This window comes from Peromyscus californicus, unplaced genomic scaffold (assembly GCF_007827085.1).
Source record: "Peromyscus californicus insignis strain IS unplaced genomic scaffold, ASM782708v3 Scaffold_6__1_contigs__length_162567912, whole genome shotgun sequence".
NCBI classification, from domain to species: domain Eukaryota; kingdom Metazoa; phylum Chordata; class Mammalia; order Rodentia; family Cricetidae; genus Peromyscus; species Peromyscus californicus.
The window spans coordinates 51781310-51806684 of record NW_026294584.1 but is presented as its reverse complement, the minus strand read 5'-3'; the positions used below and the strand labels follow the sequence as shown (position 1 = coordinate 51806684).

The window sequence follows — 25375 nt, the reverse complement described above, 5'->3', positions numbered from 1 at the left end:
ATTCGTCCAGGTCCATGTAGTGCTCTGCTGGACACCATTAACTCTTGGTGATTCTACCTTAATGGAAACATAGTTTGCTTTTACTTTAACCTGTGTCTCGTAATTAAAATTAACACACTTTTCCTGGGAAGGAGAAAGAAATAAAGACCTTAAGTATGTTGCATGTTCTTTTTTTTTTTTTTTTCTTTAACAGTAGGTTGAGTTTTAGTGGGTTTGGTTTGGTTTGTTTTTGACAGGATCCCAACCAAATCCTAATAGAGTTTAAAGATAATAAGTACTTTCAAAAAGTTGGGATTTGGAAGTTAAGGAGACTCTTAAGCTATGAATAGAGTACCTGACATTCAATAATTATGAGAGTGAGTTGTCAAGGTCAGGTCTAGTAAGAAGTCTTCAGGTAGCAGAGGAAGAGCCCAGGTTGAGGGTAGGGGATGGCTACTTCTGTGTCTTACCAGGAAACTCATTCTTTGTGTTCAGCTGCTCCTAGGAGTCGAGCTGTTTCAAGTGTGCTGGCCTACAGCCAGAGTTAATTACCTTAGATCCATGGATGAGTCCAAAACCCCATGACAAGTAGCAGTGGTAGTTTCCCAGCCAATGGTGTAATGGATCTTTGTAGAAGAGCAGGGTAGGACACAGGCTCTGGAAACAGCTGCCACTTGTTGGCCAGGGGCTTTGGTAGGTCCCCAGAGCTTTGTATTCTTGTGTTCCCATATAGTAGAAGGGGAGAGCAGTCATCCTCATAACCATGGTTATGAAGAGCATTTAGTAAGTTAATGTGCCTTGAAACAGCATAGGAGCTGTAGGCAGAAGGGATTGTAAGTAAAACAAAATTTTAAAGCATGTCAAAAAGGGCTCTGGTCTTGCACAGTGAAATCCTACGTATGGAAAGCTGCAGAGGGATAAGGGTGTGGCTCTCCTACTCTCTTTATAATCTTTGGTAGCTGTATCAGAGTAGGAAGGAAGAAAGCTAGTATGGATGGGTGGGAAAAGGACACTTTCAGAAGAACCAAAGTCTCCTCTACAAAGTGAGAAAAAGACCCTGGGGCCAAGCAGGAGCTCAAGCGCTTGAGATTCAGGGACGAGAGATGCCATCTTACCAGCTTTTGCCTTTTTCAATAGACACCAGATGACCATGAAGCAGAGACGGGAATTAAGTCAAAAGAAGCAAGAAAGTACATTTTCAACTGTTTGGATGATATGGCCCAGGTAAGCTCCGGATGAGTATGCAGTACGGCACTTTAAAAAAACACCTGCAGGGCAGGGCTTGGTGCTACATGTCTGTGATCCCAGCATTCAATCCCTGTGAGTTTGAGGCTGGCCTAGTCTACATAGTGAGTTCCAAAACAGCTAGGGCTAAGTAGAGAGACCCTGTCTTAAAAACAAAAAATAAATAAATAAAACCCACCAGCAGTGAGATTTATTCAAGAGCAGTACAGAGTAGAAGCCCCCACTACCCTGCTGTGCTCCTTGGATTTGCTTTTGAACAGTGTGTGCCAGACTTAGTAAAAAAGCCATTTGGTCCATGAAACCAACCACTTAAAAAATAGCTCCAGTAAGCAGATGTTCAATCCACAGCCAAGCACTGGGCCGAGCTCCGGGAGTCCTGTTGAAGAGAGAGTGGAAGGATTGTATGAGCCAGAGGGGGTGGTGTCAAGGTCATGATGGGGGAACCCACAGAGACAGTTGACCTGTGCTCATGGGAGCTCATGGACTCTGGACAGCAGCTAGGGAGCCTGCATGGGACCAACCTAGGCCCTCTACATGTATGTGACAGTTGTGTAGCTTGGTCTGTTTGTGGGGCTCCTAGCAGTGGGATCAGAACCTGTCCCTGGTGCTTGAGCTGACTTTTGGGAACCCAATCCCCATGCTGTGTTGCCTCGTCCAACCTTGATGCAGGAGGAGGATCTTGGTCCTGCCTCAACTTGATATGCCATGCTTTGTTGACACCCATGGGAGGCCTGACCTTTTCTGAATGGAAATGGAGGAAGAGTGGATTTAGAAAGGAGGTGGGGAGGGAATGGGAGGAGAGGAGGGAGGAGAAACTGGTTGGTATGTAAAACAAATGAAAAAAATTTAATTTAAGAAAAAAAATAGCTCCGTTGTATTGCTTCTTGTTTGTAAGGTAGTGGCTAACCTTACTGATATTTTCTTCTGTGGTGCTAAAGGCCTGAACCCAGGGCCTCTCATGTGCTAGGCAGGCACTCCTAAGCTGAGAAGTCCAGCCCGTTGCTGTATTGGAATTGATGACCATGGTTCAGTGTGTCAGTTTCCTATGGCCTCTATAACAAGATAAGAGTGAATTGGAGGGTTTAAGACAGCACACATGAATTCTCTCATAGTTCTGGAGGCTAAAAGCTAAAAGTATGTGGTGTCAATGTCCTCAGAGCTACAGTCCTTTTCAAGACCCTAGTGAACACCATCCATATGCTTGGCTTCTCATGGCTCCTAGCAACCTCAGAATTCCTTGCTTGCAACTACATCACTCTAATCCCGGCCTTACCCTCCACATGGCTGTTATCTCTGTGTCATCTCTGGTCTTGGTGTCAGATCTCTTCTCTTATGAAAGCACTGGTTATTGGATTTAGAACCATCCTAATCCAATATGGCCTCATCTTAACTTGATTATATCTGCAAAGATGCTATTTCCAAACAAGGGTACATTTATAGCTCCCACAGATTAGGACTTGAATTTGAGCTTTTAGGGGGATCCAATCCAGACCACTACACTCAGTCACTGTTGGCTCACTAGCAGAGACTTTTTCACTCACTAGACTTTTTCTTACCTTTGTATCAGAAATAACTCCAGATCTTTTGGTATTTTTAATTAGAGACTAGTCCAAACTGAGAGCAACCCAGAATGAGTTTTCCTTTAAAATGCTGAGAAATAAAAAGCTGTAGCCCAATAAACACTTAGCACACCTCTTAGCAAAGATGAGTGTAACCAGAACTCCTGATTCTGAGTAAAGTACACTTGTCAGTTGATTAGTAGCTTAAATGGTCTGTGAAAACTGAAATTGCTTTCCAGAGCCCCTCTTTGAAAAAAATAGAAAGTACCACAAAGCAAGCCTTTTAAAGGCCATGCTAGTAGAGACCTGCCCTCAGGAGAAACGCCCTGTGTTCAGGGACACTGCATTCCTTGGCCAGAGGTGACTGCAGGGAAGGAACACAGGAACTGAAACCATTCTGGTCCCAATTCAGGGAGCTCTGGAAGGGTGACTTGATAAAGGTGAGGGAAGAGGGAACCCAGGCTCTTCTTTCCCCCTCCAGGGGTTGAATACACTTTTTCTGTCTTCTGCTGCTGCTTTATCTTAGAACTTTTGAGTGGTGTGTGTGTTTATTTCTTTGTTGTTGTTTGATTGTGGTAAAACACATATAGCATAAAGTTTCTTGTCTTAGCCTTTTTTAAACAGTAAGTTCAGGAGTATTAAGTATATCCACACTGTTATGCAATCAGTCTCCAGAACCCTTCATCCTGTGGTTATTTTTAATAAGGTGTGATAAAAGCTGCATTTTGGTTGGCCAGTTGAAACAGGAGCAGTTTTGTGCCTTGGGAATTATTTGCAGGTATCAACCATGGTGGCCTCTTTCTGCCCCCAGCCCTACCTGGTGTCTGACTGCCTCGGCCATTCTGTTCTTACAGTCTAAGAAGCCATGACCTGTGGATAGTAGCAGCACACAAGGCACGTCTCCTCCATTGGGGGCAGTCTGCCCTCTGGCAACTGGGATGGGAGGCTTGAGATCAGAAGAGGTTACAGGGTATACTCTGGCTCTTACTCCCCTGTCCCCGCTTGCTTCCAGGTGAACATGACAACAGATTTGGAAGGGAGTGACATGTTGGTAGAGAAGGCAGACCGACGGGAATTCATTGACCTATTAAAGAAGATGTTGACCATCGATGCTGATAAGAGGATCACTCCCATCGAAACTCTGAACCACCCCTTTGTCACAATGACACACCTGCTCGATTTTCCCCATAGTACACAGTAAGTGTCCTGCTTGATCCTCAGTACCAGGGCAGCACTTTGAAGGCCCAGAGAGTAAATACTTTAGGCTTTATAGCACTCTGGTTTCCACTGCTACGGCATAGTTCTGTTACAGTTGAAAGCAACTGTGATACATCACATAAGCAAAGTTGTGGATCTGCGTTCCAAAACAGCACTTAGAAAACTTATAAGGGCTAGATTGGGCCTAAGACCGCAGTTGTACCAAAAAGGAGGGAACATGGGACATGGGAGACCTTGGGGCCAGATGAACTTGGATATCCGTGTACAAAGGAAGTAGACAAAACAACAGTGCTCTTAATCAATCTAGCATCAGTACCAAAGGTTAGTCCCCAAACTGTCCTGGAGTGAACTGGTCTAGTTTGTTCAGATTTGTCCATTTCCTCGGCTTGCTATGGGCTATACTAGGTGCTAGGGTATGGTGAGTAAAAATAGATTGAGCACTTGCCCACGGAGCTATGGGCTTCAGAGAGGAAGGTATAAAACAATGGCTGTTACCAAGAAAGGAATGAGGTGTGATGAGTCAGTATAACAAGGAGCTGACTGAACAGGCCAGAAGACCCAAGAATGTAACCTCTGAAGGTGAAGAAGAAAATGGGTGTGAGCAGTCAGGGCATTGCCTGTGTGAACTCTCCAGCATGACTAAACACTGGACATAAAGACAGTGGTGGCATGCCAAGGCCACAGAAGTCAGCTGGAGCAAGTCATGCTCAAGCAGGACTTTGTCTTTTATCAAAAGCACAGTGCAACTCATTAAAAGTCTTAGAAGCAAATGACTGGCTGGTCAGATTTGTGTCTGATACAGACCTAACTGCTGCCATATCAGTAATCTAGGGGAAAAAATGTCTGTAAGATCTTGCAACTGGGAGAGCGTTGTTAACTTAGTGACAGCCATTCCCAAGCAGAAACTTGTTTAGCAGGTTGAAAGATAAGTGAGAGTGGAGAAGTAGATGGCAGCCTCACAAGAAGTGAGCTGTGAAAAGGGAAGAACTAGAGGAGCGTCAAGAGAAAAGGTTTTTAAGAGTGAGGAAACTTTAGTGGGAAGAATCTGGTAGCAAGTGAGAGGTTCAAGGACAAAGAGACTTGTGACCAGTTTCTGCTGAGTGGAGAGGTGGGCCCTGTCACTACAGGATGGCAAGAGAGATGCATGGGTGTCCACAGATGCATTGGATAGCAGAGGAAAGTTGAGGGAGTTCCTGTCAGACAGCTTTTGTCTCAGAAATAGATGATGAAGCCACCTTGTTAAGAACAAGATGAGTGATGGCTTTAAAATTGTGGAATGTTATGATGACTGTGGCTGGAGAGATGGCTCAGGGGATAAAGCATTAGCCACACAGATGTGAGGGTTGGCTTGGAATCTCAAGCAGCCACATAAATGCCAGGTGGTCTGCCTATAATCCCAGCACTCAAGAGGTGAAGATAGAGGGTCCCAGGGGCAAGCTGGCTAGCTAGACTACTTGAAGGGTAGTCAAGAAAGGCACTCGGGGGAGCTAAGAGAGAGCTCAGTGGTTAAGAGCCCGTCTGCCTTGTAAACAACCTGGGCTCAAGTCCCTGCACCCATGTGGTAACTCACAACTGTCTGTAACTTTTGTCTCAGGGGATCCAGTACCCTCTTCTGGCCTTCCCAGGCAAACATACAGTGCACAGACACACAACAAAACAACTATACACATAAAAATTTTAATAAGAAAAAAAGACACTTGGGGGCTAGAAAGATGGCTCAACAATTAAGTTCACTTACTGCTCTTGCAGAGGACCTGGGCTCAGCTGCCAGCATCCACATCAGATAGCTCACAACCATCTGTAACTCCAGCTCCAGGGGATCCAATGCCCTATGGCCTCCTTAGGCATACATATGATGCATATAAATTCATGCATGCATATATACATAAATAAAAGTAAGTAGGGGCTGGAGAGATGGCTCAGTGGATAAGAGCACTGACTGTTCTTCCAGAGGACCCAGGTTGAATTCCCAGCACCCACATGGCAGCTCACACCTGTTAATAACTCTAGTTCCAGGCTTCTGACACCTTCACACAGACATACATACAGGCAAAACACCAATGCACATAAAATAAAAATAAGTTTAAATAAATAAATACATAAATGTAAATAAATCTTAAGAATAAAAAACTCAAAGTAGAAGTACTTGTCTCATCCTAACAGTCAAACTCAACCCACTGCAGTGAGAAAACTCTAGAGTCTGGAGACTATACATTGAGCCATCACAAAATCACTGGATGCTTTAAATGTATTCCAAATAGAATGCATCCAGCATCATTTTATTGTCTTCTGCTCAATGTGAAAGCACTCAGCAGTATACTAAGTACTCACCAGAAGCTGTGGGCGGGCATGGTGTTGTTTACCAATGAATATGTTTTCTTTTCTCTCTAGGACCATCCGTTAGTTTGTTTACTATGCATTGTGTATTGAGTAACCAGTGTGAATAGTAGCCAGTGTGAATAGCCATTAACTTAGAAAGAAATAGGAATCTCTAGGTCATAGGTCATGCCTTTGTCCAATTTCTGAAATTTTGAATATATCTTTCTTGGAAATCATATTCTGGGATAGCCTATAAACACCTATTTAGTTCAAAATACAGCATACCTGTAGTATACAGCAATTTCTGTTACCCTGTTTGCATTCAGTTATTGCAATAGGCATTTTAAATTGTAGATTAAATGAGGCTTTATCTTGAATATTAGCGCTTGAGGAAAGGTTAACTTAGAAACAGACGAGGCAGAGTGTATGAGGAGCAGAGCACGAATTGATTAGGACACAGTGGTGGCCAGGAACTAGGGGGCCGAGGCCACTAAAGGCCATCATGCTTGGACTTGTACTCCTTTAATACTTTTGTAGTTAGGTTATTGGTTTTGATTCACCAAGACAATAGAGGAAGAAAATGGGGGATGGAATTCTACTTCATGTAACTAGACAAGAATTACCCCCCAAAAAGGTAAGGATTAAGGAAGTTAGGAATGTGTATACAAGAGAGACATGAGGGTAGGGGTGAATTGCCAGTTAATAATTCTCTATCTGGCAAATTATCTGTCCTAAACCTTCGGCTTTACTTATAAAATTGAGACAGTGATCATAGTCTGTCTTGTAGATGGTGTAAGACTAGAAGGGAGATTGCAAACACATGTCACTGCTCTCAGTAACAATTAGTAATCATAGTCATCATTGTTTTCATTGCTTGACAGGTTCCAGTGAGGTGGGTGAGCTGCCTAAATTCATGACCCTAGATGGGAGAATTACTTGGCTGACCTCTAGATGGTGCTAGTAGCCCAGGGTCAGGAGACTAGGGGGATGGCGTAGACAAGTGGCCCCAAGGAGGGGGGAAGTAGGTTGTAGCAGCTCCTTCCTTAAGATCCTTGCTTGGAGAGTCGTCTTGTTGAGTGAGAACTGCACTGAGGATGAGCAGTGAGATTGGAGGTGTGAAATAATGGCAGGAAGATAGAGTGAAGATGTCTGTGGTCTGGGGAACCTGCCCATCCGGGACAGGACAAAGGGCGACAAGACAACAGGGAGTTCTCACACAGTGCCGACAGTCCCCGGAGCAGACTTTGAGAAGGCCAGGGGTTTTGAAGCTAAAGTAAAGCTGCGTGGTCATTTTGTTTACTGGATTAACCATTCTCTCCTTTTCTCACTGTTTTCTCTCCTTTCCCCACCCACTTTACCCCACCTCACCCTTCTTCTTGTCCCTGTGTCTCTGCTTCCATCTTTTGCATGAACAGTGTCAAATCTTGTTTCCAAAACATGGAGATTTGCAAGCGCCGGGTGAATATGTATGACACAGTGAACCAGAGCAAAACACCTTTCATCACACACGTGGCCCCTAGCACATCTACTAACTTGACCATGACCTTTAACAACCAGCTGACCACTGTCCACAACCAGGTGAGTGGCAGACACCAGAGAAAGGTGGGCAGGGCTGTCAGTGTGGGCATCAGGACTTGGATTTCCCCCAACAGACCCAGGCGGTTCCCCTGTGCTGTCCCTTTGGGTTTGTAAGCTGAAGTACTTTGCTTCCTTGGTTAGTTTTTTAAGAGGCCAAGGGGCTCTCTGTTCTCACTACTGCTTCCTGAGATGGCACCTCTTCCCATTTTCTTACTGTCAATCTGTAATGACAACGGTATTCCTGTGTGGTGGTCTCCCTTGTGCACAAGCACATATACACACCTTCGGAGAAGAGAAAGAAATATGTAAACCTGAAGTGTGAATGCTGTCACCTGTGGGTCCACTTTTAGTTGGCAGGTACTCCTGTCACTGAGGAGTCACTGGCCCTGCCTTCAGCACTGTTTCCGTTCACCCTGCTCACCCTCTGAGCTTCACTTCCAGTTGCTAGCTCTTCCTCTACTTGGATGTTCAGTGCCACCTGGAATCTGCTGCCCCCTGCAGGCCATCAGCGATCTTGACGCTGTCTGTAGCGTAAAAAGCTCATTTTCCTGCCAGCCCCGAGGTTAAGGCTTTTGTATCTAGGGGCTTCTCAACCAGCGGTCACTGAGGCTTTCTTCATTACCTTGAGGCTTGCTTTTCCCATCCATCTCCTTAGGAGACTCTTGATCCTAACTCCCTAACCTCAAATCCCTTGTCCCCATCTGCCATCTGTCTGTTCCTTCCATTACCAAAGGATCTAAGAGGATCATGTATCAGGTCAGGTGAATCCCCCTGCCCCACCAGCCTTTCCGTGAATGTCTCCATAGATTTCGAACTGGAGGTCCCTGACCATAACAGAACAGGTTATCTCCATTTTTCCTATGGTAGGACAGCCAGCACATCCATTCAAAAGAATTATCATCAAAACTGAACAACACAAAGGCAGGTCCCAAATAAGAAAGAGCACCTCTGTTCTCCATGGCAGTGAGACCTGCGAAGCTGGCCAGGTGGACTAGAGTAGAAAAGGCTGCTAACATCGTATAACGGTGGGCTTGAGCACTGGGGGGTGAAATGCTGCCCTACAAAAGCATGATCCTGAGAACAAACCCTCCATCATCTGAACTTAGAATTGTTGGGCCTTAATTAAATACGGAGAAAAACAAGTTATTCCAGGTATAACCTAGACAAAGCACTAAGGCATGCTGTCCTCCTCTGATAATGTTACAAAGTGATCACATTACTGACGGTGAACATTATTGTGTCAGATTTTTTTCAGTCCTCCCAGCATGCATATGGGATAGGTATTATCATTGGCATTTTAGAGGCAGAAACTGAGGCACAAAGCAATTAATCCTCTTACCTAAGGCTGCCTGCTAGTACATATGAGATAGGTTTGGCCTTTGACTCCAGTGGTCTGGTATCAGGGTCTGTTTTCTTGAAACACATGCACTGATAAATCCTGTGGAGGTCCTTGGATCCTTCTCTAGATGGTGTCTGCTCTCCAAATACAACACGACTTCTTCTGTACGTTAGTGACCCAGTCCTGTGTTCCTTCCATGAGGTTCTTGGAGTTTTCTGAAATACACCTACAGTTTTATGTTAGTGAAGGCCATGGACCTAGTTCTGTGTTGCTCTTAACGTACATCCGGTAGACTAGCCATAGAATCTTTCCCAAGTGACACTGATCTGTAATTGTGTGTGTCTCAAGGAAGCTGGGTCAATATGCCGTAATTTTTATGTACTTTCAAAAACTGTTAGTAGCCGAGTGGTGATGGCACACACCTTTAATCCCAGCCTCAGGAGGCAGAAGTCGGTGGATCTCTGAGTTCAAGGCTAGTCTGGTCTACAAAGTGAGTTCCAGGACAGCCAGGGATACACAGAGAAACCCTGTCTCGAAAAACCATAAAACAAAACTGTTAGTAACATTGAGTAGGAAGTCCTCCCCTGAGTGTTCTTGGCTTAATCCTTAGGCTCAGTCGCTTTACTAACTTTTCCAAGGTGTCTTGTTTTAGGGGCATATTCTTCTACCAAGAATTTTAGCTAGATTTATAGGTTATGCTCACATCCTGTTTAAACATCTTTTATAACTGCATCCAAGAAATCACTTGGCCCAGCCAAACGTCAGTAGTGCACAACTTTTAATCCCAGCACTTGGGAGGCAGAGGTAGGCAGATCTCCGTGAGTTCAAGGCCAGCCTGGTCTACAGAGCGAGTTCCAGAATGGCCAGGGCTACACAGAGAAACCTTGTCTCAAAAAATTTAAAAAAAAAAAAATCACTTGGCCCATCTTTGCAATGTAGGTTGCCAGGGAACTTGCTTTTTCTTCTTGTTTGTCTTTGTTAGCCAGAACAGCTCTTAACAATCCTCCCTGCCTCTCGCAGACAGGTGACGTCACTCTGTCAGAACCATGGAGGACAGAGCAAAAATCTCCCTCAGCCTTATACACACTTCCAACAGCTGATCCATAGCAGCATTGGAAACTGAGGGAAATTGTCAGCATGCATGCCTACTGCTCACACTGGGGACTGGTGCTCATATCAAGATATGCATTCCCCTTTTCTTTCCTAGAATCTACAAAGAGCTCATCATCTTTGTAGAGTCCTCTCAAGGAGCTCAAGGTCTCCATGGTGACACATGAGCTAACACAGGTCCAGATACAGGCTGCATACTTGAGGGATACAGATAAGGCAGACAAACAGGATCACAAGTAGAACCCAGGCCCTCCTCCAAGGAGGCATCAGTCAGGATGCTAACTGCACTGCCCGGCACACTGGCAGGAGTGGAGCCACACCACCACAGGCTGCTGTACAAGAGCACTGCCAGGGAAGATTCCACTTTGGATTCCTGCGATCCAGGCTGGCCCGAAGCACAGAGGCTCCGAGAAAACACTGAGCCAAAGGATTCCTATGAGATAACTAGCCTCTGCTCACAGGAAGCTAGGAAACCCACAAGTAGACTAATCTGTCCTGAAGGAAAAGATAGATAACACTTATCAAGGAAGGTAACTGAGGGTCTATAGAAAGCAAAAATGCTGGGCCAAGATGCAGACACCACATTTATGAGGCCATTACTGGAGTTTGTGAGCAGGTCCGTAAGTGCAGAACAGGGAGCTGATACACAAAGTGGTCTTTCAGAGAGAAAGATCCAAGGCTGGAGAGATGGCCTCTTGCAGAGGACCTGGTTCAATTCCTAGACCCACATTGTGTCTCATAACCATCTGTAACTCCAGTTCCAGGAAACACAGTGCTCTTTTCTAGCCTCTGTGGGCACTAGGCACATGCATGGTACACAGACATACTTGTAAGCAATACACCCATACACATTTTTTAAAATTAAAAGAGAGAGAAAAACGATCTTGTGCCCAAGAATTGAAAGAGAAGTAGAGGGCAGGCCATCACTAATCAGAGACTTACGGGTCCTGGGTGGGTACCAGAGAACAACTGAAAAAAGTCAGTGGGTCCTAGGGATGTTTGGAAGGCAGAGGCATCAGAACAGTGACTGATCAGAGGCTGGGACAGCACAGTCAACTGGGAAAACATTGGTGCCACGGCCCCAAGCAGGGGATCTTCAGGGCCTGAACCTTGAGTGTCTGAAGTGACAGTGAGAAATGTGGTCAAGGAGCTGCCAGAAAAAATAATGGTGTGGGGAAAACTGGAGATGAGTATCATGTCATCAGTACATAGACACTGGCTCCTACATGTGCACACATGTCCCCACCATACTTCTAGGAGGCATGGTGTGGAATGCTGAAAATGCATATACAGTTAAAAATCTAAATAAGTGTGTCATAGGAGTTCGTAATCATTTTCAAAGAAATTTATTGTCTTGTACTAAAATTTATCTCAAAATCTAAGTCTAACAAACTACGTAGAGCTAAAGATACAGCTCAGTAGTAGACTTGCCTGGTGTATGCAAGGCTCTGGGTGGTTTGATTTCCCCAGCACCACAAAAAAATAAAAAATAAAAAGTAAACAAGACTTTGACTTTTATGAAATTTGATATTAACTCCATTTGAAATTCTCTTTACACGTGTGTCCAGTATTTACTCAGTCTGCCTCCTCCTTATCCCTTAGTTCTTACACCCTCTCGAGCAGTGGTTCTCAACCTTCCTAATGCTTCGACCCTTTAATACAGTGCCTCATGCTGTAAGAGGAACCCCCAACCAGAAAACTATTTTGTTGTTACTTTATAACTGTAATTTTGCTAGTGTTATGAATTGTAATATAAATGTCTGATCTGTAACCCCAAAGGGATCGTGACCCACAGGTTAAGAACCTCTCTTCTAGAGTTACAGCTCCTTCTAGACAATGCTCAGTTTGAAGCCGTTGCTGACCTCTGCTTCTCTTTGCTTAAAGCTCAGTGTAAAGAAGGCTAAGGAGAGAAATATAAGAATTCCCAACAAAGAATTTGCTTTCCCTCTCCAGCTTTGTTTCTGTTGGAAATTCCATTTCAAAAGATAGATCCAGATGTTTGCCACGTACTATTTTTACAGTAGCAGTGTCCTTCAGTGGGCTAAGGGTACCAGCACTGTCTTTAGATCTGAGCAAGAGTCTCCTTGCAGGGCTCCTCCTGGGCTTCCCTTCTGGTGCATGGGCTTCCGTGCTAAGACCTGTTTATCCAGGACCCAGGCCTGCAGGAGGAGCCTCTTCCTGGATTTGTCCTCCCAGGTATAGACGACCTGGATCCAGGGAGAGGAGAGGATGAACAAAGGTGGAGCTTGTGGGCTGGCAGCACAGTACATGTGTGTCAAAACCCCTCATGTTGGTGGAGCTTTGCTGGGACAAGGAGAAGAAAGGCAGGGCTCAGTTTTCCCACCTTCCCCATCATCATAGTCCACTGTGGAATCCAGGGAATACAAAGGCTGTCACCCCAAACCTGGCCTTCTGGGGTGAAGCAGACTTTCATTAAACAATTTACTTTTTCGTGGTTTGTTTTTCCTCCCCCCTCCGGGGGGTGGGGGAGATTAGGAGTTCATGTCCAGACTAGCCTCAGACTCCACATCTAGCCAAAGATAACCTTAAGCTTCTGATCCTCCTGCCTCAGCCTCTTGAGTGCTGAGATTACAAAATACATATGAGATTACAATGTTGCCATAGCTGTTTTATTGAACCCAGGGTTTCGTGCATGCTAAGTAAGCACTGTACTCGCTGAGCTACGTCCCCAGACCCTTAAGCAAAGAGTTTTCTAGACTGAATTAACTTTTCAGGAGTCAGCTGTGTGGTCCCCCAGATGTGAGGATGCAGGTGCCTGCCTTCCTCTAAGGCACTCAGCTGGACTCCTGCCCCCCTTTTGCTTTTCTGCTCTTGGTTTATGTTAGCTCTCCTTTCAGTTCATTTATTTGACTTAGATTTGTGTCTCCCAGCATACCACCTCCCTCATTTTTTATTTTTGTTTATTTTTGTTTAATCCCCATCATTCCTTTAGGCTCCCACCTCCACCAGTGCCACTCTTTCCTTAGCCAATCCCGAAGTCTCCATACTAAACTACCAATCTGCACTCTACCAGCCCTCAGCGGCATCCATGGCCGCGGTGGCCCAGCGGAGCATGCCCCTGCAGACGGGAACAGCCCAGATTTGTGCCCGGCCCGATCCCTTCCAGCAAGCTCTCATCGTGTGTCCCCCTGGCTTCCAAGGTAAGGCCGAAGTGGTTCTTGCAGGACCACCTCCAGGGTTCCACCCCTGCTGCTTCCTGGAATGCTCACTGTCAGGGGAGAAAGCCCTCTTCCCTTCCTTCCTATGAACGCTGGCATCACTGAAGTTGGAGGCTGCTCTCCTGTTGCCACCAACCTAGAAACAATGCGACTTGTGCTCTAGCACCGAGTCCATTGGTCGTTGTTCTCAGCACCTGCCAGAAGCTGTGGTCCTAGCCAGCTGCCTGTGAAGAGGCGGATTGTCTGCTTCCATTGTTATGCTGATGTCAGCTCCAGCTTCCCTTGCATGAAATGCTCTCTGAACATTGTCTGTAGAAAATTGCCAGTCTCTGACAGCCAGCATAGGCCCACTTCATGTGGAGAATAGAAATTTGTCTGAAAAGTGCTTCCCTGTGCCTCCTCCCCTTTGGCCATGGTCCCGGAGCTCTTTTCCTGTGGACTCTAAGGAGTTAGAGAAGACTCCACACGAGAAGCTCAAGGACAGATATTCGCAAAGCACCCATGTGAGCATATATATACACTGGTGCTCAGATCCCATCTGTGCAGTCCAGAGAGCGCCCACCACTCTGCCCCCAGCATCCTTTCTGTGACACTCAGCTATGTCTCCAGGGGCAGCAACCGTTGTTTTCCTCGTGTAATTAGTCATTTTAACTGTCCTGTTTTGGACCGTACATAATTTAATTTTGGAGGGGTGTGTTTGTGGGGAGCAGGGAACGACTTTTTAGTTAGAAACTAAAAGGAAAACATCCCATAACTGAGCAGTCAAGCTCACTCAGTGGCTAGAAGGGTCTCTCCATCTTTCAGTCCTTCACCTCCCTCCTGTCCCTCACCCATGAACAGGCCTGCAGGCCTCTCCCTCCAAGCATGCTGGCTACTCAGTACGGATGGAAAATGCTGTTCCCATCGTCACTCAAGCTCCAGGAGCTCAGCCTCTTCAGATCCAACCAGGTCTGCTTGCTCAGGTAATTCTCTTCTGTATTGCTCATATTCCCATCGTCCATGTTAATGCTTTTCCAAAGACATGTATCTCTGACTCCCTCTCTGGTAATGAGGTAGGAGCTCCAAGGCACTGGAATATGTCAGTAATGTTCTAAATGATCCCGAGTGAATTACATCCCTAAGTGTCTAGTGACAATTCCAGGAAGAAATTTAGATACAGAGAGTCTAGGGAAATTATTATTATAGCTTTGTAAAGCAAATCATCTAGGAGACCTAGGTTTTAATCCTAAATCTGCTAGTAATTCTCAGTGACCTAAGGCAAGCCAGTTAATATCTCTTTGCCTCCAATTTCTTTCTTGTAAAATGGAAGTGGTTCTTAGAGCCGAAGGAGCCCTGGAGATTATCCCTTCATTTTTAGAGTTGGGGGAAAATGACTTGTGGAAGCTATGGGCTGGAACCTTCCTTTCTGTCCATATAGGTATTCTAATGGTGGAATGAGGTCACAAAGATGAAAAATTATTGACAATGTATAAAGTGTTACATGAGTTTATAGTAACAGTACTGGTGCAATACCAGAAGTCAATCCTTAAAGACATTTGAACACTAAATAACATATGTGATGTTTCTGTGCCATGCACTTTACAGTTAATCCCCACAACACAGCAAGATATCTGTCTCTACTTGACAAGTAGGAAAACTGAATTTGTTCAGAGCCATATAGCAGCGAGGCATGGTGGTACACACCTGTCACACCAGTACTCAGCTGGCTGAGGCAGGAGAATTGTGAATTCAAGACCATGCTAGGCTACATAGTGAGTCTTGGCCATCCTGCACTACACAGTGAGACCCTGTCTCAAAACAAAACATTACACAACAGCTAGATGTCAGACCAGGACATATTCTTGACATCTGACACAAATGTCCGTATTTTTCTATCGTCTTAGACCACTTCCATGCCATCTTTCTACTGTCAGACATCAAGGATGGCTTGACCTGTTAGTGTCAACTTTACTTTTAAATAAGGTAGTTTCCCAAAAGATTGCCCTAAAGTGTTCTCAAATAGTTTGTTTATGGAAGTGGTTTTCCTTGTTTTAGTTTCTAGGTAGTGAAATTGCATAGGTCTGTTCTGGGCTCTCTTGTAGTCCATTGGCCTCTCTAATATCCAGTCTTCACCATAACAGCTGTGTCTTGATATCTGGTAGGGAATGCCCTAGTCTTCTTTAGTTCTTCAAATTTTCCTTAGGTGTTCTGGTTTCTTTTCTTTTCCATATCCATTTTATCATCATTTCTCCATAAGAATGTTGGCTAGAAAAAAAAGAAAGAAAGAAGAACTTAACTGTGGGGCTAGAAAGATGGCTCAGCAGTTAAGAGCACTGGCTGCTCCTCCAGAGGCCCTGGGCTCAATTACCAGCACCTACATAGTCACTTACAACCCTCTATAACTCCAATTCTAGGGGATCCAGTGACTCCCCCTTGTGGCTTCTGCAGGCACCAGGTACACATGTAAAGCACAGAAATGAATGCAGGCAAAACAGCCATACTCATAAAAATCAATAACATTTTACAGTGTTTGTTACTATTGATTTTATTAATTATACTTGTAATCATTTGCTTTCAGTCTATAGAAATATAGCTGATTTGGGTCATTAAGCTAGCCTTCTGTAGGGAATTTTTTGTGAATTCTTTTTAGTTGCAGGTAATAGTTTTGTTTCTTGCTCCTCAATCCTTGCACTTTTTCTTATTGCTCACATGTCTTGGGCTGAGTAGAGCAGTCCAAAATCATGTTTAGTATTAGATGAAATCGGGGATCTTTTACTTCAGTCTAGTTTGTTGTAGCTATTTCCCATTAGGCAGTTTTTTTTTTCTCCTAACTATTTGATAGAGATAGTTTGTCATGTTTTAATTTTTAAATAAATATTATATCAAATATACTTTCTCATCTGTTTGGATAACCATGTGACTTTGTTCCCTATTCTGATAATGTAGCAAGTTACATTAATAGATTTTGTAATGTTAAATTATCCTTATATTTATGAGATAAACTCTATTTGATCATGTTGATATGACGACATGCTTTTTGAGCTCAGTTTGCAACTACTGTGATTAGTATTTTTGCATCAGTGTTCATAGACGAGAAATGACACATGATTTCCCTTTCTTGGGGAATCCTTATCTGATTTGAGTATACGGTGGCTACAGTCTCATACAAACTTGGATATCGTCACCTCTTCTGTATTCTAGAACAGTTAAGATTGATACTAACCATCTTTGCATCTCTTTATTCTTAATCTAAACTGACATTGCTCAAGTGATAGCCAACACCAGCAATTGGTGACACACACAGTTATGCATGCCTTGTTGAAAGGGTGTCAAGAGAGAACCTGTATTTAAAGTGGTCTTGTCCCTTCCTTTTAACTTCCTTTGTGTTGTTGATGCATAGTTCTGTGGTGAGGAGTTCAAAAAAGGCCACTATGAATCAAAGAAGAACTACTTAAAGATCAGTCCAGGTCAAGACATTTGCTCACTCTTTATCTGAGTGTCAGAAGTCCAAACCAGCCTCCCAGTGAGCCCAAAATCTGTAGATCTCCCTGTATACTTTCCAAGGTAATTACAGACCCTTTTTTTTTTGTATTTGCACACTGAATCCAAGTAAGCCAGGGGTGAGCTCTGTTAGAAATACTAAGCATGGCTTGTTAGCTAACAGAGGCATTCCTCATTTTTCAGTGGAGTGGAACCAACAGGCTCAGCATTTCTGAATTTGTCTCAGTCCTTTAATCATAGTGGGAAGAGTCCTCTCCTCTTGCTTACTTGAAAAGAGTCTCTGGTGTTGTAAACCTTCATGTTGGTTTAACCTAAATATGTAATTGGAAAAGTGAACAACAAGAAGTATATGTGTATAGGATTTTAATTGTTACCATGTTTATAAAAAGGAATCATTAAGAACAAGTTGAGTATGCCTTACTAGGGAATTTGCTGAATCAACAGGTGTCTGCATAAAGTGGGACAGTACATACCCACTAACATGGATGTAGTAGACCTGTGTGTCTTCACATGCAAAGAGTTCAAAGATACATTTCTTATTGTAAAAAGCACATGTATCTTATCCAGTATTTCACTGGCTTATGGTTGGCTACCCTTTCTTTTTCTTCTGCCATTTAATCTGTCCCAATGTGCTAGCCTGTTACAATGGAGTTATCGCCTCTGTGTTTTTTATGCTCCTTGTAAAGGACAAAAATATGGTAACTTACAAAACTAAGTGGTGGCTATTTTTAAGGCAATAATTAAATATTGAAATTTAGGCCTTCATTTTTCTGTGAGTAGATTTCTAGGTTATCAGGCACAAGATTTCTAAATACTATTGTGTGCTTTTAAATGTATCCCCAAATTTGACATTGTTTTCTTCTAAGCATTTAAAACCTTTTGAGGACTTAGTGAAGGCTTAGATATGGACCCTTTAAAAGTATTCCTTGCATTAGTTAATGTTCTTTCCTCTCTTTCTCCCCATTTCCCAGCAGTAACATGTGTCCTACAGAGAAACAAGCCTCTAGCACAGCCTGAGGATGTGTGCATGGTAAAGGGCACAGTTATTACAGAAAGCCCTTCTTAAGGAACCTCTTGATACTTCCTGAAAGGTCCATGACCTCCACCTTCCCAAGCCTAGAGCCCCAGTTAGCATGTTGGCTATGAGAGAACTGTGAGGGAACAGGTCAAAGTGGGGATATGGGAGGTACAGTTCTGTGTGACATCGTGTTATATTTAACTCATTTTTTTTTTTCAAGGAGTAGGATCCAAACTCCCTCTCACTAACAAGACCAGTCAGAAACTCAGAAATGACAGATCCTTCTAGACTCCACTTTCCATGAAGAGGTTTTTGTATTCTTGGCCAATTGAGTCATATGGCCAAGGTGCCTGTATTTCCCTGAGGACAAGGGACATCTTTAAACTATCCACTCTACCGAAACCCAATGCTTCTCACTCTAAACCTCCACTGATGGCGTTTTCAAAAGCCAGGCTTTGCAGCCATTGTTGTGCTCTCTACTCCTACCTCACTGAAGCTGCTAACAGATAAGGTTTGCTCATGCCACCTTCGTGTAGTTAACACTCACACCAGACTCCAAATGGGGCCATCGTGTTTGTGAGCTCCATAAAGTATGTTTGGATATTGGCTAAGAGCATGGGAATTAGACCATTCATGTGCACACACCAGCTGCACCACTTGCTAGCTGCCTTTGGGGATGTGGTTTTTGACATTTAAATTTCATCCTTTTTCAAAGTAATACAGGTACATAATTTTTTAACTTATATGACACCACACATTTACTAAAAAATATAGTCCTCTCTCCATCCCAACTTTAATTTCTCCTGTTCTAAAACAACCTTTAACTTGACCATTCAGTCTTATATAAATCCATATAAGTAACATTCTAGAGTGTTTTTCAATTGAGTCTTCCATTTTTTATTCTAAACTGACTTTCTGTTTGTATAAGGAAGCCTTAGCTCTCCAGCCCATTCCTACTGCCGTCTGTCTTCCCCTCACTCTTTATTCTCCCGTTCTCCCCTAGAATCTGTGATTCAACTCCTTCGTACTGTTTGTATAATTATTACCAGTCTTACAACACTGCTCTCGATGAGCTTCATAATACGCTGTATTTCCTTCCTTGTATGGCTTCTTGTTTTCTCTAGAGTTAATGGCTGCCTCATTTTCCCACTGGGTTATCTTCTGTGTATTTCTTAGTGTTCAGTCTCAGATCATTCTAAAGCTATAAGAGGTTTCCGTGTTTGACATGTTTAGGTTTGAATATATTGAGTTCAGTATATTATTTGTCTCTATGAAACCTTTTAGACAATTCTTGTCGACAATGGTCTCAAGATTTATGACTTCATGCTTTCTTGTTGTTTTCCATACCTTGTCCTGGACTCCCTAGTTGCCCTTTACTCTGAGTTGTTGTTTGTCCTTTAACAATATTTTCTCTTTTCTCTTTGCAAAATTCTTATTAATTGGATATTGTTACTTCTATTTTTTTGTGTGTATGATGTGTGGATATGTGGATGCAGATATATTAGTGGTGGGTGGGTGTGGGTACACACATGTCCTGGCTAGTTTTATGTCAAGTTGACACAGGCTAGAGTCATCTGAGAGGAGGGAACCTTAACTAAGAAACTGTCCCCATAAGATGAGGCTGTAGGCAAGCCTGTAGGACATTTTCTTAATTAATGATTGATGGGGAGGGCCCAGTCCAGTATGGATACTACCACGCCTGGCCTTGTGGTCCTGGATTCTATTATATATTGAGGCAGAGTTTCTCATGTGAATCTAGACCTCTCTGGCTAGTGTAGTCTAGCTTTATAGTTTGCTACAGAAATCCTGTCTTTGCCTCCCAAACACAGGAATTGTAGGTGGGCCACCATGTCTGCCTGGCATTTACGTGGGTGCTGGGTAGCCAACTCTGGTCCTCACACTTTCATGGAAGTACTTTGCCCCATTGAGACATCTCCCCAGCCTGGATGTTTATACTTCTAAATTCATCTTGCAGCATTTCTTATCTTTCATTCGTGTGTGTGTGTGTGTGTGTGTGTGTGTGTGTGTGTGTGACTACTTCTGAGAATTTCTTTCACTTTTGTTGAAATTTTCTTTTTGACTTATCCATTTCATATAGATATGAAGTCAAAAAGAAAAAGAAAATTTCAAAAAAGTGAAATTCTCAGAAGTAGTCACATATATATATATATATATATAGATAGATAGATAGATAGATAGATATATACACACACACATATATATGAAGTAAGATGCATATTTTTAAACTCTGTGGATATTGATTATAGACAGTTATAGATCTTTGGAATTTTTTCTGTTTCCTACCTTGCTTTTGTTTCATGTGAGTTTCAATTGTTTCAATTTATTCTTGCTTTGCTCTCTTCCACACTGGATGCTTTCTAAAGGCTACCTTAGCTGTTCATACATAGTTGAGACTAAAACATTCAGCTGCTCAGCACACTGGGAAAGCTGACAAGGGATAGAGTACTGATGTGGGCTTCCCTGTGGAGTGGTTAGAAGCAAGCCCAGCTTTTTCACTGGCAGACCCCTTATCCTCAAATGGCATACCTGTAGCTCTTTTCTCTTGAATGTCTTCTCATTTTCCCTGGAGAATCACCCCTCTGGCTCTGAGAACAATAGATACCTGCACACTGGGGATCTGGCCAGGTTTCATATGCAGATTTACCTTAGAGTAACTCAGTATGCTAACTTTCTTGGCAATTGGCCATGTGTTGTTACACCTCTAAAATCTTAACTATTATTGTCTGTCCTCCATTATCCTTGCTTCTGTGAATCAATATATTTTATTTCTTCCCTGTCATGTTAGGTTCAAAGAAAAACAAATAATTTGCCATATTTTCTAAGCGAGTCATTTAACCTCTCCATCTCAGTTTATTTCACCTAAAAAATGGGAATAAATAGTAGTCCTTATCTCATAGGACTGATATTAAGTTTGAAAATCCATTTATGACTAAACACTGATTGGCACACAGCATGGATCAAGAAATATTGGCTCTAGCCAAGCTTGGTGGTGTGCACCCATAATCCCCGCACTTGGTAGACTGAGGCAAGGAGATCAAGTGCTGTCTGGGATACAGAACAAGATTCTTTCTCAGAAAGGGGAGGAGGACAGCAATATGGCTCAGCAGTTAAAAGTGCTTGCCTTGAAAGCCTGGTAACTTGAATTCAATTCCTGAATCACAAAATAGGAAGAGAGAACCAAGAACTGACTCTCAAAAGTTGTCTTCAGAACTTCCAAATGCATGTATGCACCCACATGTCCTACAGACACACACAATAATAATAATTTTTTAAAGGAAATATTAGTTCTATTCTTAGTAGTAGTCATAATAAATTATAGATGCTTGATGTAATGTCATCTGTATGAGCTGATTGTATTTGTAAGCATCACTTTCACAGTCGATGAAAAAGGTTTTAAAAAAATAGCCTTTTCACTTATGGCTTTGAATGTAAAATTCAGGGAAATGGGGAGAAAAAAAGATAACTTTATCTTGATATTAAGATACATTTTTTAATGACATTAGTCAAAACTCATAAAAATTCCAATTCATAGAATTGGAAATGAGTTCCAGATCACAAAGCAGTAAAAATCTTAACTGGCAGTCAAACCGTTTGTTTGTTTGTTTAAAGCATGAACCTTGACTGGCCTAGAACTTACTATGTAGACCAAGCTGGCCTTGAACTCACAGAAATCCACCTGCTTCTGCCTCCTGAGTCCTGGGACTAAAGGTGCACACCACTACACCTGCTCATTCAGTGTTTTGAATTGACAGTCGTTTTACCAGTTAAGTTCTATTTCCCCTTGGTGAACTAGTGGACCTGAAATACAGTTAGCTGTGATTAATAAACTTAGAGAATCACTTTTCATTTTGTCAGCTGACATTAAGTATTTATGGTGTGATCAGTGTCTCTGAGCTTTCTGCCTCTGTCACAATAGATCAGTAAGCAAACAAGCAGTATCAAAATGTGTATGAGAGTCACAGGCCACACCAATAACCTGAGAAGGATGAAACAGAAAATGGGGCAGATCTGAAATGTGCTTCTATCATGCTTATTAAGTCTTGACTTAAATCGTAGTTCTTTATAGAAATATTTATTTATACAAGAGTCAGAACATACATATTAAAACACATGCCCAGTCAGTGGAGCACTGAGTTAGAAAATGTTAGATATGTTAGTCATGTTTGGCTTCATAGAAGGAGAGAGAACAGAAATCAAACCCCTTGTGTAATGAGTTTTTCTGTCCTGCCAGCCAGCTTCCAAATAACGACACAAGCTCGGCCTTACTTTAGGCTTGTTTCTAACTCGCTCTTAAAACTTAAATTAACCCATTTCTATTCGTCTATGTGCTGCCTTGAGGCTAATGGCTTTTACCTCTCCTCCTACGTGTCCTGCTTCCTCTGCCGCTGGCGACTCTCCCTTTCTTCCTCCCAGGGCTCTGTCTGTCTGGAAGTCCTGCCTATACCTCCTGCCTAGCTATTGGCTGTATAGCTTTTTATTAAACCAATCACAGTGTAAGTGAATATTCGACAACACCCTTAGGTCCTTGACCCATCCAAGAAGCATTTCACCTAGTGATGGTCCTTCAGGTGTCTGCCTTTGGACAGCTGTGTTTAATGAGAATCACTGAATGACCAAAACAAGCAGAGGAGAAATGGAGGCACAGAGAACTTAAAGCGCATTGCACATGTGCGTACCCATCAATTAGTCATTAAGGGAAAAAGCATAACATGCCTTCTTCATACTGTGAAGATGGAAGCAGCGAGTTCCTACTAGTTCCTACAAGCTTTAAGGAATTGAGGTATTTGTCATTTAAGCTGAAAGTCATAGCTAAGTTCATTATTTTATACCACTTTCTCTCAGGTATAGGCCAGCACCAGGTAGTTTATGGTCTCCAAGTTATATAAAGTGGGAATTGAATCTGTAAGGTGAGACTACATGCTAACTGATAAAAGTCAAGTATCAAATCTAGGACACTGGAGAGAAGGCTTCCTGAGGGCAAAGAGCTATCCCCATCTGACCCAGTTCAATTAGCTCAGTCTTTTGCACACAGTTTACAGAACAAGTCAGTAGATGGATTTTTAGAACTTTGAGTGTTGTTCAATAGAGCAAGTTTATTAAGAAACCATCTTGAAGATGAATAAATTCCTTCCAAATATCTCTGTAACCCTATACCTACTTATCTGTTGTCCCCCTTGTGTGTGTGTATATATATATAATTTACTTTTATTTCATTTGCATTGGTATTTTGCCTGCATGTATATCTGTGTGAAGGTGTCAGACCTTGGAGTTAGAGACAGTTGTTAGCCACCATGTGGGTATTGGGAATTGAACCCAAATCCTGGGAAGAGCAGTCAGTGCTCCAAACTTCTGAGCCATCTCTCCAGCTCTCCCTTGGTTTTTTGAAGCCAACCACCAGTTCACACTTTCGCACCCGTTACAAGATCTAGCACAGCCCACACACAGATTAAGTTCTGGACTCATGCAAATCAACTAGGTAGTTAACAAACTGTAATGACTGTGAATATCCTGTCTTACAGCAGGCCTGGCCAGGTGGGGCCCAACAGATCCTGCTTCCTCCAGCCTGGCAGCAGCTGACTGGCGTGGCCACCCACACATCAGTGCAGCATGCAGCTGTGATTCCTGAGACCATGGCAGGCACTCAGCAACTGGCCGACTGGAGGTAAACAGGAAAGCCTACTGGGTCGGGCAGTGTTTCTGGGATGAGAGTTGTTGTGTCCACCACTGACAGAGAACATCGTATGGGCTATGGCCGCAGTGTAAGGGGAGGAGGTTTAACAATATACCAGGGTACCAAAGATTTAACTTGATTAATTTATAGTTAGCCATCATTTTCTACCCAAAACTCAGTTAAATCTTTTAAACACCAGTGCAACTCACCAGGCCTGGCTGGGTTTTTCTCAGAATTAAGTTCCTTTCAGAAAGCAAATACTCGTCACCAGTGAAGGAATACAGAAGAGAGTCCCCAAAGCCCTAAGCAATTCTCAAAAGTGTTCTCATGAAGTTTTGAGACATAGGTGCCTGTCTGTCTGAGCTCCCCAGAGAAAGCTTGACAGATGAGATGTATTTGGAAGGATAAGCTCCAACATGTTTGTTAAGTGTGCCTCTTCAGTTCACCTTCTGCAGACCCCAGGGACTCCAGCCACTGCCTGCCAGCACCCTGCATGTTTCCAAAGCTGCCCATGCTGCTCACTGACTTCCTCAAGGACACTCTCCTCCGCTGTTCTCATAAGCACTCATCACTCTTCCTCTGGCCCTCATCACACCACCACCACGATGCCCTCCTTGACCAGTACAGAGCCGTGTGACAGTCCTCAAATTGCCCCCAGCTCTGTGGCCCCTTTTGGGCTGTTCCTCCTTCTGCAGAAATTACTCCCTGCTACCCTCTGGTAGTCTGTATACCAACCACCCTGAGGGTCTCCATAGTTCCTTTTCTGAGCACAGAGTTCTTGGGTTGCATGTGGTAGTATGTATTTGAAATCTTGGCTTATGGGCTAAGGCAGAAGGAAGGGTCACAAGTTTGAGGCCAGCCTGAGTTACATAGTGAAACTCTGTCTAAATAAGTAAGTCACTCACTCTTGGGAAAAGGCTGGCAGGTGGCTAAGTCAGTCCCCTGAATCATATCTACTGCAGCTTTCTCCTTGGCCATGTAAAACTACTTTCTGACTGCTAACAGGAGGGGACATTTGGGCCGTCCCCATGGCTGCAATCTGCACTCAATGGAAGTACTTTGAAACCAGGCAAAACCGGTTTCTATTCTGGCTCTGCAAGACCTGGGGCAGGTTATTTGATTTTTATGGCCTCAGTTTTCTTTTCAATAAAGTGGGGTCATGATGCTTACCTCACAGGACTGTGGGGCGATGAGGAGTGGGGTAGAGGTGATGTCAACTAAAATGGAATACACAGCACTTGGCCTGTCTTTAATATGCAGTGTAGCCATGCCTGAACATTACAGAATGAATAAGCTTGGCGTCTTCCCTTCACCCATTCACAGCGGCTCTCACTCGGCAGGATTGCCTTTCTTCAAGCTCATTAGCACTAGCAGCCAAGTGGAAAGCTATTTGACCTACGGTTGGGTTCCCCTCCCCCTTATTCTTCTGAAAGATGCCACCACCACCACATCATATTTTCCTTTGTCCTTCAGCCGGAGAGCTCAATCTCAGCAATAGTCATGCACTGATTCATGCCTGTTTTCTTACTCTGCCTTCTTCCACCTCTCCCATCTCTTAGCTGATAATCTCCATATCTTCCCAGTCTCTGCATTTCACTGTGGGCCAAAGAGCATTCATAACCATAACCAGAAAACAAAAGAGGAGCCCCAGTGCTGCCC

At 43.4% G+C, this 25375-nt stretch overlaps 1 protein-coding gene across 6 annotated transcripts in view; it reads left to right on the top strand.

The window, feature by feature from the left end:
* Nucleotides 1-25375, top strand: part of Hipk2 (homeodomain interacting protein kinase 2) — a 192575-nt gene that overhangs the window by 132093 nt on the left and 35107 nt on the right. For 2 of the 6 annotated variants that reach the window (XM_052720891.1, XM_052720889.1), the window contains exons 5-10: nt 1117-1203; nt 3796-3980; nt 7736-7898; nt 13301-13508; nt 14367-14488; nt 23565-23707. In XM_052720891.1, the coding sequence (XP_052576851.1) occupies nt 1117-1203; nt 3796-3980; nt 7736-7898; nt 13301-13508; nt 14367-14488; nt 23565-23707 (908 nt within the window). The remainder of the gene's footprint in view (nt 1-1116; nt 1204-3795; nt 3981-7735; nt 7899-13300; nt 13509-14366; nt 14489-23564; nt 23708-25375) is intronic. The other 4 variants (XM_052720894.1, XM_052720892.1, XM_052720890.1 and 1 more) reach the window with 3 other exon arrangements.